The sequence below is a fragment of the Zonotrichia leucophrys genome, chromosome 1A, assembly GCF_028769735.1.
Source record: "Zonotrichia leucophrys gambelii isolate GWCS_2022_RI chromosome 1A, RI_Zleu_2.0, whole genome shotgun sequence".
Lineage (NCBI taxonomy): Eukaryota > Metazoa > Chordata > Aves > Passeriformes > Passerellidae > Zonotrichia > Zonotrichia leucophrys.
In genome coordinates this window covers 29,833,123-29,845,921 of record NC_088170.1, presented here as the reverse complement: position 1 = coordinate 29,845,921, position 12,799 = coordinate 29,833,123, and the positions used below count along the sequence as shown (strand labels likewise).

The 12,799-nt window shown below is 39.0% G+C and overlaps 1 protein-coding gene across 3 annotated transcripts in view; it reads right to left on the bottom strand.

Annotated features, from left to right (window-relative positions):
• Positions 1-8,419: 8,419 nt before the first annotated feature.
• The window catches only part of LRRIQ1 (leucine rich repeats and IQ motif containing 1), a 103,129-nt gene continuing 98,749 nt past the window's right edge, over positions 8,420-12,799 (bottom strand). For 2 of the 3 annotated variants that reach the window (XM_064702023.1, XM_064702024.1), the window contains exon 26: positions 8,420-9,827. In XM_064702023.1, coding sequence (XP_064558093.1) covers positions 9,688-9,827 — 140 coding nt within the window. In that variant the 3' untranslated portion in view covers positions 8,420-9,687. The remainder of the gene's footprint in view (positions 9,828-12,799) is intronic. The other variant, XR_010438659.1, reaches the window with a different exon arrangement.

The following is a 12,799-nucleotide window of genomic DNA, read 5'->3' as shown; positions in this document are numbered from 1 at the left end:
TCTCTTCCCTCCAGAAGAGTTAAAGCACGAAATTTATGTAAGGATTGAACGGGAAGAAATTCGCGCTACCTGGGACTCGGCTAAACGAATTTCGGGGGTATTATTCAATTCCTTCCCCATACGCACTCTCCAGCTGTCCGGGAAAATGGACAGTGAAGCTGTGGAAGAGAAGGGCTGGGTGTTCCCGCGGGAGGGCTGGCCCCGCAGTGAGGGGCGGCTGAGGGATGGTTATAGGGGAAGAAGGGAAGTGTTTATGTTTTCCTGAATGGGATCAAGCACCTTAATAGAATAGAGGGGGGGAGGGGGTGTGTGAAACACGAAGAGAACTGTCTGTCTTGAAAAACAGGTGCTCAAATGGCTCAGCATTTCCACAAGCCTTCTGTTTTCCTTGTTGAGGCTTTACCTAGGAGCTAATTTCATGTTTAGACACGGAGATTTTGTTGTATGAGATAGGCGTAGGCTCCAGAGATACCCTCTGAGAAATTAGCCTCTCGGTCTCTGCCACTTTGTCCTGCCACTGGTGTGCACAAACAAAAAAAAGGTGTAAAAAGACACTCGGCAATTCGCTCCATATCTCTCTCCCTGTGGAACGCAGCGAATTGCAAGTTACAATCCAAAATTTACATACTTGGCTGAGTAATAATTTTCCAGACATTGTGTTTGTGAGAAGAATCAAGAAGAATCATGTGAAATATTCTTATTGCCAACAAGAAGAAGTACATTGCTTCTCAAGGAACACTGAAAGAAGTTGAGTTTGGGGGATTGTTGCATTTCTTCATTTTGGTTTTGTTTGTTTGTTTTATATTTTTTGTTGGGTTTTTTTTGTTTGTTTTTTGGTTTTTTTTTTCGTGGTTCTTTTTTCCTTTGGGGGGGCTGTATATGAAGCATCACTATTTTTATTTTAATCCCTGAAAATGCAGATTATGTTTCAGATTTCCACAGCCAGGCTTCAAAAGGTCCCAATCCAAGTCCCCTTTAACGAACTTTCTTCCTAACAAGCAGGTTTTGTTCACCTGAGCAAACACAAATCGGTTCTGGTGTACGTCGATAGCTTTAAGATTTTCCGTTCCGAGAGGAAATGTTTAATTGACACTCCAAAGAGTGACTTTACCAGAAACCTGGGATCTGTAGAATCAGACAACAGTGAAAGTGTGGGAGCAAATCCAGTGCACTTATACTCGGTAACTAAATTCTGCGTGGGCAGCAGACGGGTCTATTGAGCACAGGGAACGTGGTGCCACCTCTCACTAGGCTGGGCCCGAGCCTGGAGCCTTTCCCACTTTCCCAGCCAGGCTCGAGGCTCAGGCGTTTCCAGGTCCAGTCCAGAGAGCAGCCCGAACGTAAGGACAGCAAACATTTCACGGTTCCTGCAGCTTGACTCTGACAGCAGGGAGACACCCCGCTCAGCTGCTAGGGACATACCCCGTGTGACACCTGCACAGACAAAATAAAGATTCCATGTGCGTCAAAGGCATATTCAGGGGACAGGCAAGAAATTTGGTGAATGGGATAGTTACCCCGTTAGGGAAGCAGGATTGCTGATTGCTGTCAGGGCTGGACACACCTCGACAATTTTCTTCTTGCAACAGGTAGTGACGCTTCTTAAACTTTATTCTTTTTTTTTTTTTTTTTTTTTTAACGCAAAATGGAATGAATAATATTTAGTGTGTTGATTTAATCTTAGCCCTATAGGAAATCTCAGCAGAGATGCTCTATAAAAGCATTAATCTCTTATCTTGATCTAGTTCAAATTATAATGAATCCTACTTACATATGTGTTATAAAAACAAATCCTACACGAATTTAATCTATGCTTCATCGGACTGCTATTGTAGCCCTTTATCAAGTTTAGAAAGGATTTGAAAGTTGGGTCGTGGGACTCAAAGCCCCGTGCAGTTTGGCACCACCAGAAAGAGATTTGCTCCTAAAGATGCTTCTCAGGTCCCATACACGTATTTATTCCCCTCCGCTCTCCCCCGCCACCACACTTGGACTACGAGAGGGATGTGGCTCGGGATGTTAGGTGAGGCAAGCACAGAGTTGCTCTGTCCCAGCCCGGGGAGCGGCTGTCCCCCGCCCTTACCGGGAGACAAAGCTGCTGGCAGCTTCGGCCGAGCCGCGCTCCAGCAGCCCGAGCGGCTCTTCAGAAGCCAAATCCTGGCCCCTTCCCCCTCTGCCAAGCTTTCCAACAAATTATAGACATATTCCCAAGGCAAAAGACAAACACCGTTCTTCACATCACGGAAACAGACGCCTTGGAAGAAAAATCTGGACGTGAAAAAGCACGTTATTGGGTTTTTACGGGTGAGCATTTGCTTCTCCTCCCACCCTTACCCCTGGAATTTATTCCCAAGGAGCGGGACGTCCCCCAAAGGAGCTGAGAGCGAGTTTGTAGTGAGCAATTCTAAATCACCCCTTTCGCTCTCCCGTCCCGAACCCACGCCGGGCTGTAGGGCACTGAGCATTAGCGCACCTATGCAAGGAGCAGATACAAAGGAAAGCAAGTCCTTTGCAAGTTACCCAACCTTCCCTGACGGCAGCTTGGTACTGCGACAATTCCGAAAATAGAAGGGCTACATTACCGGAGCGACCCGAGGCTCTGAATGTATCGAGAGGCCTGGAGAATGTGTGGGGGGCTGCCTTGTCATCTCAGATGAATTGATTTCTTCTAAGCCATGAAATATGGGTCGACATTGTGGTTTCTAAGCACGAAGGTAAAGGAAGGTGTGAGACAGAAGGGGCAGGGTCTAAGAAATAGATCCCTGTTCAAGTTGGAGGTACTAACAAATGGATGCATTGAGCTGCTTTGACAAGGACTGCCGGTTTTCAAGGCTACCTCGTTTGAAAGAGCCCTTGCTTTTTTTTTGCATTTTTTTTCTTCCAATGCGATGTGTGCTAGATGAGATTAAAAATGTATAATTCAGCGATGCTGAAAGCCACAGAGAAATTTTATTCCAGTCTTTCAGCACCGCCTCTGTACACTCTCAGCCTTATTTTGTCATTTGCTGAGAGCTGCCTGTATCTTTTGAAACGCTAGCCTGCACTAAGGAGCATCTATCCCCGAGCCTTTAGACTCTCTGCCCTTCTTACCAGCACCGGCTAGATGGATACAAAAAAGAGCTTAGTGGTTAACCGATATGCTGCTAATATTTCATCCACGGGCCTCCTTCTCCTCCTTCCCTCCCCCTTCCCCCTCACCTTTAAAACTTCAGCTCTTGCAAAAACATCATATTTTAAGCTTTCCACACAAATATTGATATTGGCCAATAAGGCTAGCCCCCAGCCTTTGGTTAGAGACAGTCTTCTTTTTGTTTCTACCCTGGGCAATCCAAATTAATCCACTGTATTACAAATTGCCTCGAAATATTTCACTTTTCCTGACAAAACCCATAGCCGGCATACGTCAGTCACCATGAGAGACATTTTTCCTAGTCCATTTGCGTGCTGGCTCTTTTTAGACCGCATCAGACAGCGATGGGCAGCGAGATGACATGACCCAGCAGGAAATTCTCTTATTTCTGTTTGCATTTGTGCTGTGGCAAGGCACAAAATGTTTAATGTTATCAAGACATCAGGTAGAGCAAAACTGCGTAAGCTTGAATCTTTGCCTCCCTCCTGTTGGCAGGGCAAGAGGTGCCCACCAGGTGAGAGCAGGTCCCCCCCACTTGGACCATTTGCCGCCACAGCCAGCACATCTCTCCTGAGCAGGGACAAATCCTTCCCACATCGCCTGCCCGAGGCTCTGAGCTTAACCCCGCACACGGCCAGACTGCACATTACATGAAAGGCAACAACTTCCCGAGTCATTACCTGAAATTAAATTCGAATGTAAACGGCATAAACATGAAGGGGCTGCGTAAAATGCTGCTCTTTGCTATTGTTTTTGCTTTGTTCGTTTGTTGCTTTAAAAAAATTTATTTTCGGCCAGATGTCACATAGAAATGCATGGGTCTGGAGGTGAAGCGGTGGCTGGCGGAACGGGAGCCGGACCCGTGCCGGTGTCCCGGCCCAGCCCCTCGGTGTCGCTCCGGAGCGGGGCGCGCAGCCGCGCCGAGCGGCACCGCCCGCAGCCGCGCCTCTCGCAGAACCCGCAAATTGGAACAAAACCTGCCAGGCAAGAGAAAAGCCGCCAGAAACCGCCGCTTCTAGAGACTGCGAGGCCGATATTTTATCTCCTAGCCATGCTTTCCTAATCCCGCAACAATCCTTCTTTTCTCATGTACAGGACACCATCGTTTAAAGAAAAACTGCTGGAGAAGTGTATTCAGTCGCACGAACAGCAAGGTATCACAAGCACAAACGAGCCAAGCCTACGGCTGACCTGTGTTCTTGCCATGAATAAGCTCTCGAAGCTTCCCCACCCGGAAATGGGGACAAAACCCACACTATTTGGACGGGACAGCTCTCATCTCATGATCGGAATGTAGCAGGAATATACAGCCCATTTTATTTGCGTACTTTTCTTTTTGGGTTTTTTTTTGTTTTGTTTTTTTGTTTTTTTTTTCTCAGATCATGGCTCACAAGCCTAGAAAATGGTGCCGATTTGAAACAGAGGCATTTATCCTGTGTTAGAAATTCAACTAGTTATAGAACTCCTAAAAAGCTGTCTTCCATCTCAACATATAAGTGGAACACCTTGACTGTGGCACAACTATTTGGTAGTGCTTATTTGCATTCAGGATTGAAGTAGTGCCTCGTAAAAAAAAATAAATTGCTAATCTCCGGTTTCTTTGTATAAGCGTAATTTAACAAATGAGTAAGTTAGGAATAAAGAGAACCCGATTCTTAGCTATGTTCTTACAAACATGGTTTTTATCACTTAACTTTGTGAATCGGCATTTGTTGTTACCCACATAAAATGCTCTTACCTGCTTTATTGCTAAAAGCTATCAATTGCATCTCAGTCAGAAGTAATTTTGTATCTTCCTAGGTATTTGACTTATTTAAGGAAAAAAAAGTGCTATATAAGTAGCAATCAATAAACTATGAAATTAACAAAAGGTTACTAACTCTAAACAAATGTATTTAACATTGGAATGAAGACCAGGGGAGGAACAAATGCTAGTCTTTGGCAGCTAGTTAGGTACTAAGCTGCTGTGTCTTCATCTGTCACCAAAATAACGGAGAAAGTGACCATAGAGAACAATTGTCTAAATGACCTGTAAATAACAGTGTAGCTCATAGTGTCATTAATTTCAACCTCCAGTCCTTGTAAGGCTGGTCAGCCTGGGGAAGTTAGTCAATATTTCCAGTAAAAATCTCTTCAGAAATCCAGTCTCTGTTCATTTGACGTCTTGGAACCTCATGAACATCTCTCCAAAGGGTATTTTATTGCAAACAAAGCTTCAGCACAACTTGGCACCAGAAAGTGCCTTCAGGATGTAGCCAAGGACACGTGGTCAGCATTCTCTTGTCCATCATCTGCCTTGAAAACCAGGAGAGCAGTTGTCCACATGCCCCCAAGACCCAGCCCTACTTTACTTTAGGTACACTGTTATTTGCAGGCCACGCCTGCCTCCTCCCCTACACTTGGCATATTTTTCTGACTTTGTGTGAGAAGAGAGGTGTCCCATTTCTATTTAACCACACCTGCATCTGTGACCAGCTGACATCCCAATCTCATATCTATAAAGATACAGATATATGAAAGTATATGCAAAAGTAGGTATCAAAGTGTATATGAACGTATAGATACATATTTCTCGCACAGGCTCTAAAACCTGCAGTGACTGACACAGATTAATATTCAAACACAACTATTTCACAACTGCTGTAAAAAATTAGTTAATTTTTCACTTATGACTGTAAAAAAAAACCAACAAAACATTAAAACCCCCAGCTGCTGGGAATTGGTTTGTTTGGCTGTTTTTTGGTATTTTTTTCCAGCTAATACAGCTAAGTACAAACTGCTGAGAACTCAGATGTAACATCAGGCAACTCAATATTTTATAATATAATCAAGAGTTCTATTCCTGCTTTTTTGGGGCCATGCGGTAATAGCTACTTTTCATTGGTGTTTTTCTGACAAAAGAAAAGCGTATTAAGACTGCAAAGTATCCACAATATTAGTCTGGCTTCCATGAGTGCTAATAAAAGGAATTTCAGTATGTATCACGGAAAGACTGTCCCTTCATAAACATACATTGCTGTTATCATGAGAATCCGAAATTAAAATCATAGAGATATTAATCCAATATATTCCTCATAGTGCTTTTAAGGATTGTAATGGAAGAGCAAGACACAGTTTTGAAGCCATGTGTCCGAGGCCAGATTTGGATGCCACCTGTGGCAAGGCTTTTAAAAACGTAAACACTGTGTACAGTGGACACACCTTTAATGAATGCATGTGCGCGAATAATAGGATTATTAATAATTAAAGATAACGATTTACTTAGTCAAAATGTAACACTAACTCACCCTGCACCAAAACCATGTCAGTGCTATACATTGGCTATTTGTATATCTGTTAAAACACGAAATGCCTTAATTGCCTTTGAGCAATTATCTTTTGGGTCAGCACGGGTACTGTGTTTGAAGTAAATAAACCTGCCCTTTATTCAGCGAGAAACATTTCCTCACAGACTATTGTCATTCAGCTGTGGTGATTTGGCATTAGCACCTCGTTAAGATGCAGGCTATGCCTTTTGGGGAGGTTCCCCCCCCCCCCCCCCCCCCCCTGTTGCTGCAGGTGTTTTTCCTGATGCCCCGGTTGAAACAACCGAGGTTTAAAGAACTCCTGAGCACACCTTCAGGGAAGTTGCACAGGAAAAGACAGTTCAGGGATCTGTTCAGGAGAGCTCGCAGAAAGCTCTTCACCTTGCTTTGGCGAGTAACACCCATCAAGGGTTCAACACAAAAATGCACCTTGTCGTTTCTTCTCTCTTTCAAATGAATGCTTTCCTACATTCCCGAGTCTCAAGCTTCGTACGTACAAGGGAGATCTTTTAAACGAGCTCATTCATACGAAGTCCCTCCTCCTTAAAGGAAAATCTTTAGGATCTTCAAGGATCTTCAAAGGGAACAGAAAAAAGAGTCGAGGAGATGAGGCTAGCGAGCTTGAAAGAAGTCAGAAGCACTGCAAAGGCAGCAGCGCATCCGGGAATGCAGTTTCAGGGTTCTGTGATGTAAATTTTGCAGGACTGTCACTGACTCACTGTCACTTCAACATCAGAACAGACTGACAAAGAAACTTCCTTTCATGAATGTGTTCTTGCCCTAAATGGGAATTACTGCATCAGGGGGTTGGTGTGGGGGAGACAAAAAAAAAGTGGGGAACAAAAGGAAAAAAAAAAAAGCAAAATGAAAAAGAGAGAGCTAAAAGAACACCCCCAAAAGACACAAAAAACCCCATAAAACTCCTTGCAGAGTAGGCTTGAAAAATTCGTGTCATAAATATCCACCACGTGTATCATCTGTGCTACCTCTGACCTTACACACACCAAGATGTGATGGTGAACACCAAGGCATGGTGGTGTTGGTTGCTTCACCTTATCCCTGAATGCAATAAAGGTATCTCTGCTAGCTTGAAAAGAAGTTGCACCTTGCAGGTTTTTCTGTATTTGGTCAGACATACTGTACTTTGAACACTATAATTCTGAGAAAAATGTGTTGGATACATAAGACCTCACCTTATTACACATTGTAAGGTCATGAAAAGGCTTGTCAGTGAATACTGTCACTCCAACTTATAATTTAGTAACCTGTATATTAAAAAGCTACCATTTATCATTGCAAAATAAAAGGCCTTAAAAAATGTTGCCAAAACATTTTATTTAGACTGGGAGGTATTTCTCATTCAGAAACACCATGAAAACAAACAGATTAGGTATGATAATTTTTATACAGCAGATACTTTTTTTGGATATGAATGTAGATATAGATATAGATGACAGAGATATAGAAAGAAGCATAAAATATGAAATATTCCTTATTTACAGCTTTGGTGATGTGCATATATTATGGATACTCTAGACAAATAGAGGCGACAATCTGTAAGAAGTGTTAAACTATGAAACTCTTGATTTTGTATTTTGATTTCCAGTTGATACCTGTAATGGTGGCTACATAGTCTGCCAGGTGTAGGGGCAGACATTTTGAAATGACAAAGTTTTTCCTAAAAAAATTATAACCTTGATGCTAAAAGCAAAATCGCAAAAGCTCCAGTATTTGTTGGTGACATTTAAAAGTCATTATATTGCAGATCCTGAAATCAAGCTGAACACTACATACATTTGGAAAATTAAACAGGTGAAATAAACATCTACTGACATTTTATACCCTCTTGACAACCATAGGATTTCTATAGTCAGGTTAAGCAACCTGACCATAATTCCCCAGAAAGGCAAAGAAATCTTTTCTGAAATAGGGTGCACTGACTTTTCAAAAGCAAACTGATAATAAAATCGGGACAGTGGTTCAAACAAGCAAAATTATTTACTGGAGGTTTTCCATGAGATCAGCCATCTTTTTATCTGAAAATGAAGGCAAGTATTCACAAAAATGAAGATAAATGCCTTTAATCCATAGTTAGAAAAGTATGTTAGCATAGAAAACACTTTACAATATAACATCCCATGTTAATTTAAGTACATTTTAAAACCAGCCACAATGTAAGAATTTAAGTTCTTTACTGACTGAAGTTTCAAGCCCCATTACTCTCTCTACCTCTTTCTCCATCTACAGGGGGTTGTGGCTTACAAAATTGGAAAACGCTGACCGAAGTCAGCCTTTTTAAAGATCCAATTAACAACTTATACCCTCAGAGCGGAAAATATGAAAATAATGTTGGGCTTAGAAATCAAGGAACATTTTCTGTCCTGTATGCTGATGGACAAAGCATTGACTAGAAGTAATGAGTTAGATACCCATGAACAGTAGAAACAGTATTTCTTTTTCTCTGGATTTCCTTGCACCACAAAACATTTACACATGGGTCTGAAGGAGCCTGTCTATGTGAAAAAATTAAGTTGGGTTAACAGTAACATATAGATCTGATTTTACATTATCCAAGTATAAAACGAGAACCATTTATTTTTTAATCAATCCTCTAGGAAACAGAAGTATTTGAAAGTATAAAACCACAACAGGTTGCTTCAACAGATTATAACAATAACTTATGATGAAAGATCTAGATGGAGGACTACTCATCTTCCTAATAAAAGGAAAGTGCATGCTCATCATTTGTATACTTGTTCAGTAAAATTTTCTGAACAGGCTTTTCTAAGAATGGCATTGCCACCTGTTATACCTCACACTTTGCAAGCATGCATTTTATTTTGTGAGAAAATGATAATGCAGTGTTTCAATATGTGTCATATATCACATGAACATGAACCTTTATTACACTTGGACTTCTCATCCAGTTCTTATAAGCAAGCCTAAACTTAGCCACTGTACAACAAACCTTGTACAGTTCATCAGTTCTGCATTCTATACCACATGAACATATAAGCAATTGAAAACACAAACTATGATAACTTGCTGACAGGTATAAAATACTTTTACAAAAAATCCCACAAAACTCCAACCACTGTAACCATGTATAATAAAATAAGTCAAAAGTAGTTAACTGAAACTGGTTTATTGGTAATAAATGAAAATCCAACAACTGATATTCAAAGGTTTAAAAAGAAACAGATCTCCATATGCTGACTGTGTTTGATTAAATCAACTAGTTATTACCAATATTCAGCTAATATTTTTAAGCTTTTGCCTTTTTTTGCCTGCTCCCCATCCTCCACTTAGCTGCACTGGATGGTCTCGAAATGATATCCGTTCTGCATGAGATGGACCCAAACATGATTTTTCTGGAGTAGAAATATTCTTTTCTAAACAACAAAACAGACATGAAATTAAAAAACAACCAAACAAAACACCCTAAATTTCACTTTACCACATTCTTTTCAAGACAATAATATTTCTAGGTCTAATTAGAAAGCACACAATTTTTATAGTTATGTATCACTCACCATTTAAAAGTAACACAAGTAGTTTAATAAGGCAGTACTTTAAAAAAATTAACTGATCCAAAAAGACAGTAAAATTACTAATCAAAATTATAATATTTTTAGAAGTGTCATTATCTGTCCATTTTGAACTTAAACACTTACAGAATTACTCAATGCTTTTGACAAAGAAACTCATCCTTCAAGTGTATGAAGAACTAGTTCAGAAGATATATCTAATTAACAAGTGGTTATGTTAGATCAAATAAAAAAAAAAGTTTTCTTTTGTTCAAAGCTCAGGAATACTTAAATGCTGGATGATGCCACAGAAAAATTTAGGAACACATAGGAATATGTGAAACAATCACTTTCATTGTCATTCATACAGATGCTTGAGTAATTTAGACAATAGTTTCTGAAAAACTCTTCAGACAATTATTAAAATAAAATAACCAGTAGGCATGACGAAAGGTATAATATTTATTTAAAATAAATCAACATTTTACACCTGATAATATCTTTCTTTGGCATGTGTAAGAAGGAAAACGTCTGTGGAAGACAACCCAAACTTCAGAAGAGAATGATATAATGTTCACAATACAGCAGTTCATGCCTGTGAGTGTGTGTGTATATATATATATACATATATATATATGTATCTAAAATTAGCATGCTAGCTTATCAAATGCATATTTTATGAACAACTTTTGCAACTTACCAAAGGAAAATATTATTACCTCCATAGTTTCAGTATTTTTGATATTTTAAGTTTTTAGGACTGCTCAATAGAAAAATTAAATTTCTCACAATACATAGGGACAAAAAAGTAGAACATCATTTTATGTACCAATATATAAAACATAGCTATAAATTTCAAAGAGTAAAAGTTCCTTTGCTTTCTCGTAGACGATTTCCTGTTGGCTTCTAGATCTAAATGTCAGGAGGTTTTCCCAGCCTACAGTTCCCTTTCTTATGAATTCTTAAATTATTGTAAATGTATCTTAATAAACAGTTCTCTCTTTTGGCAACCAAGAGCTTTCAAGTATTTTTAACATTATCTCCATTCATCTTCTTATGGCTCTGCAGATGTAGCCAATTATTTTTTTTCTTAAAATATATAATTTACTCTAGATGTATCTCCTAAAAATTTAAAATTCTGATATTTTGCCTTTACAACATTCCCAGTTCCCTTCCTTTTGGATTATTTTATTTAACATCTCAAATGGTAGCAGAAGGGCTAGTAAAGAAAGGTTTTTGTTAAAGAGCAAAGAAAATATTTAATCAAACAGTAAACTTTCCATTAATTATTTTGCCTGGGAACCACAGCATATTCACTGAAGACTGAAACCCTCAAATTAGTAAATTAAGCAGTTAATTAATGAAACTTCAAAATAAATCTAACATGGTAATAATATTTTTTAAATTCCATGTCTTTAATTTCAAGAAATATTTTATGAAATTGAAAACATTGTTAAACAAAAAAAAAAAAATTAAGACTGGAAGTTTTTGTTAAAATAAAACTGAAAAGGAAATTGTTATTGCACATTTAAAGTGGAAAACAAAACTGGGGCTAACATGCTTTGTCTGTGCACTCATCTTCACAATATAGGTAAAGAGGACATACAATTTTTTTGGTATATTTTGACAAAAAATAAATTTTATTACATTAAGTTTTAAAAGAGAATAAAAACAGATGCTAGAAAAAGCCTATCAATAATGAATTTGAGACGTAGTCTAGTAGTGATAGAGTCAATATAGGAAGACAGTCAACCTAATCCTAATTGCCTGATCTGGATTATTTCTGGACTAAAAACCTCACTTGTTTATGAACATATGGGCACTGCTAAATAGTATTTTCATGATGAATTTCAGTAATCTGTACATGTAAAGTTTTTGCCTCTCCACTTGTAATTATATACAATGCATTGGAAGGAATATATTGTCCTTACATGAGTATGAAATATGTATTATTGCTCCATTAAAAAATCCCAAATACCTGCTGTATGCAGGTTTAATACATCAGAGGCTGTCTCAAAGTCTGATAGTCATGGGTCTCTTTTTTTTAAAATCTGCTCTTGTTAGACTTCCTAGCATCTGCTTCAAACTTTATTATACAGTTGTGACCTGTTGAAGCACAGACTAATTCTGTATTCTTTCTTTCCTCCCTTTACACAGTTCTCAGCACTATTCAGCCAAAGAAAATAAAGCCATTGTAGAGAAAGATCAACTAATTTGGAATGAAATATCACTGTAATGTAAATCACTGTAAATCATTCCCTTTGTCTGTCCCATCTTTCCATCTTTGAAATTACCATAATCATGTTTGCACTTCTGATAAATCACTTTTGATATCTACTAAATATCTACTATGAGAGGAGTAATATTATCAATGCTGCTGTTCCAGTTATCAGTGGTGGAGTGCTGAAAGACAGAGCTGGTATGGAGTACAGTACCAAAAGACTATTCCCTGAAGAAGAGCTCTCAAGGACAGATAGATCACACCAGCATAATGCAGTTTGCTTACTCCTATTCAGATCACAGCTATTTCTCAGATGTTACACTCGTGGTTATTGTAACTGCTAGTGGCTAAATATTATTTATGATTGAAAAATTGTGTCCTAAAGCAAAAGTATAATAAAGGTTTTAGTCAAATATGAGAAAGGGTTTTGCTGCAGTTCTTTCCCCCAGAGTTTAATGCAAGACCAAACAGAAAGATTAATGAAAAATAAGAATAGAATCATAGCTTCATGAAGGCTGGAGAGGACCTCTATGATCATGGAGTCCAACCATTAACCCAGCACTGCAAAGTTCCCACTAAACCATATCTCTAAGCATCACATCCACATGTTTTTTGA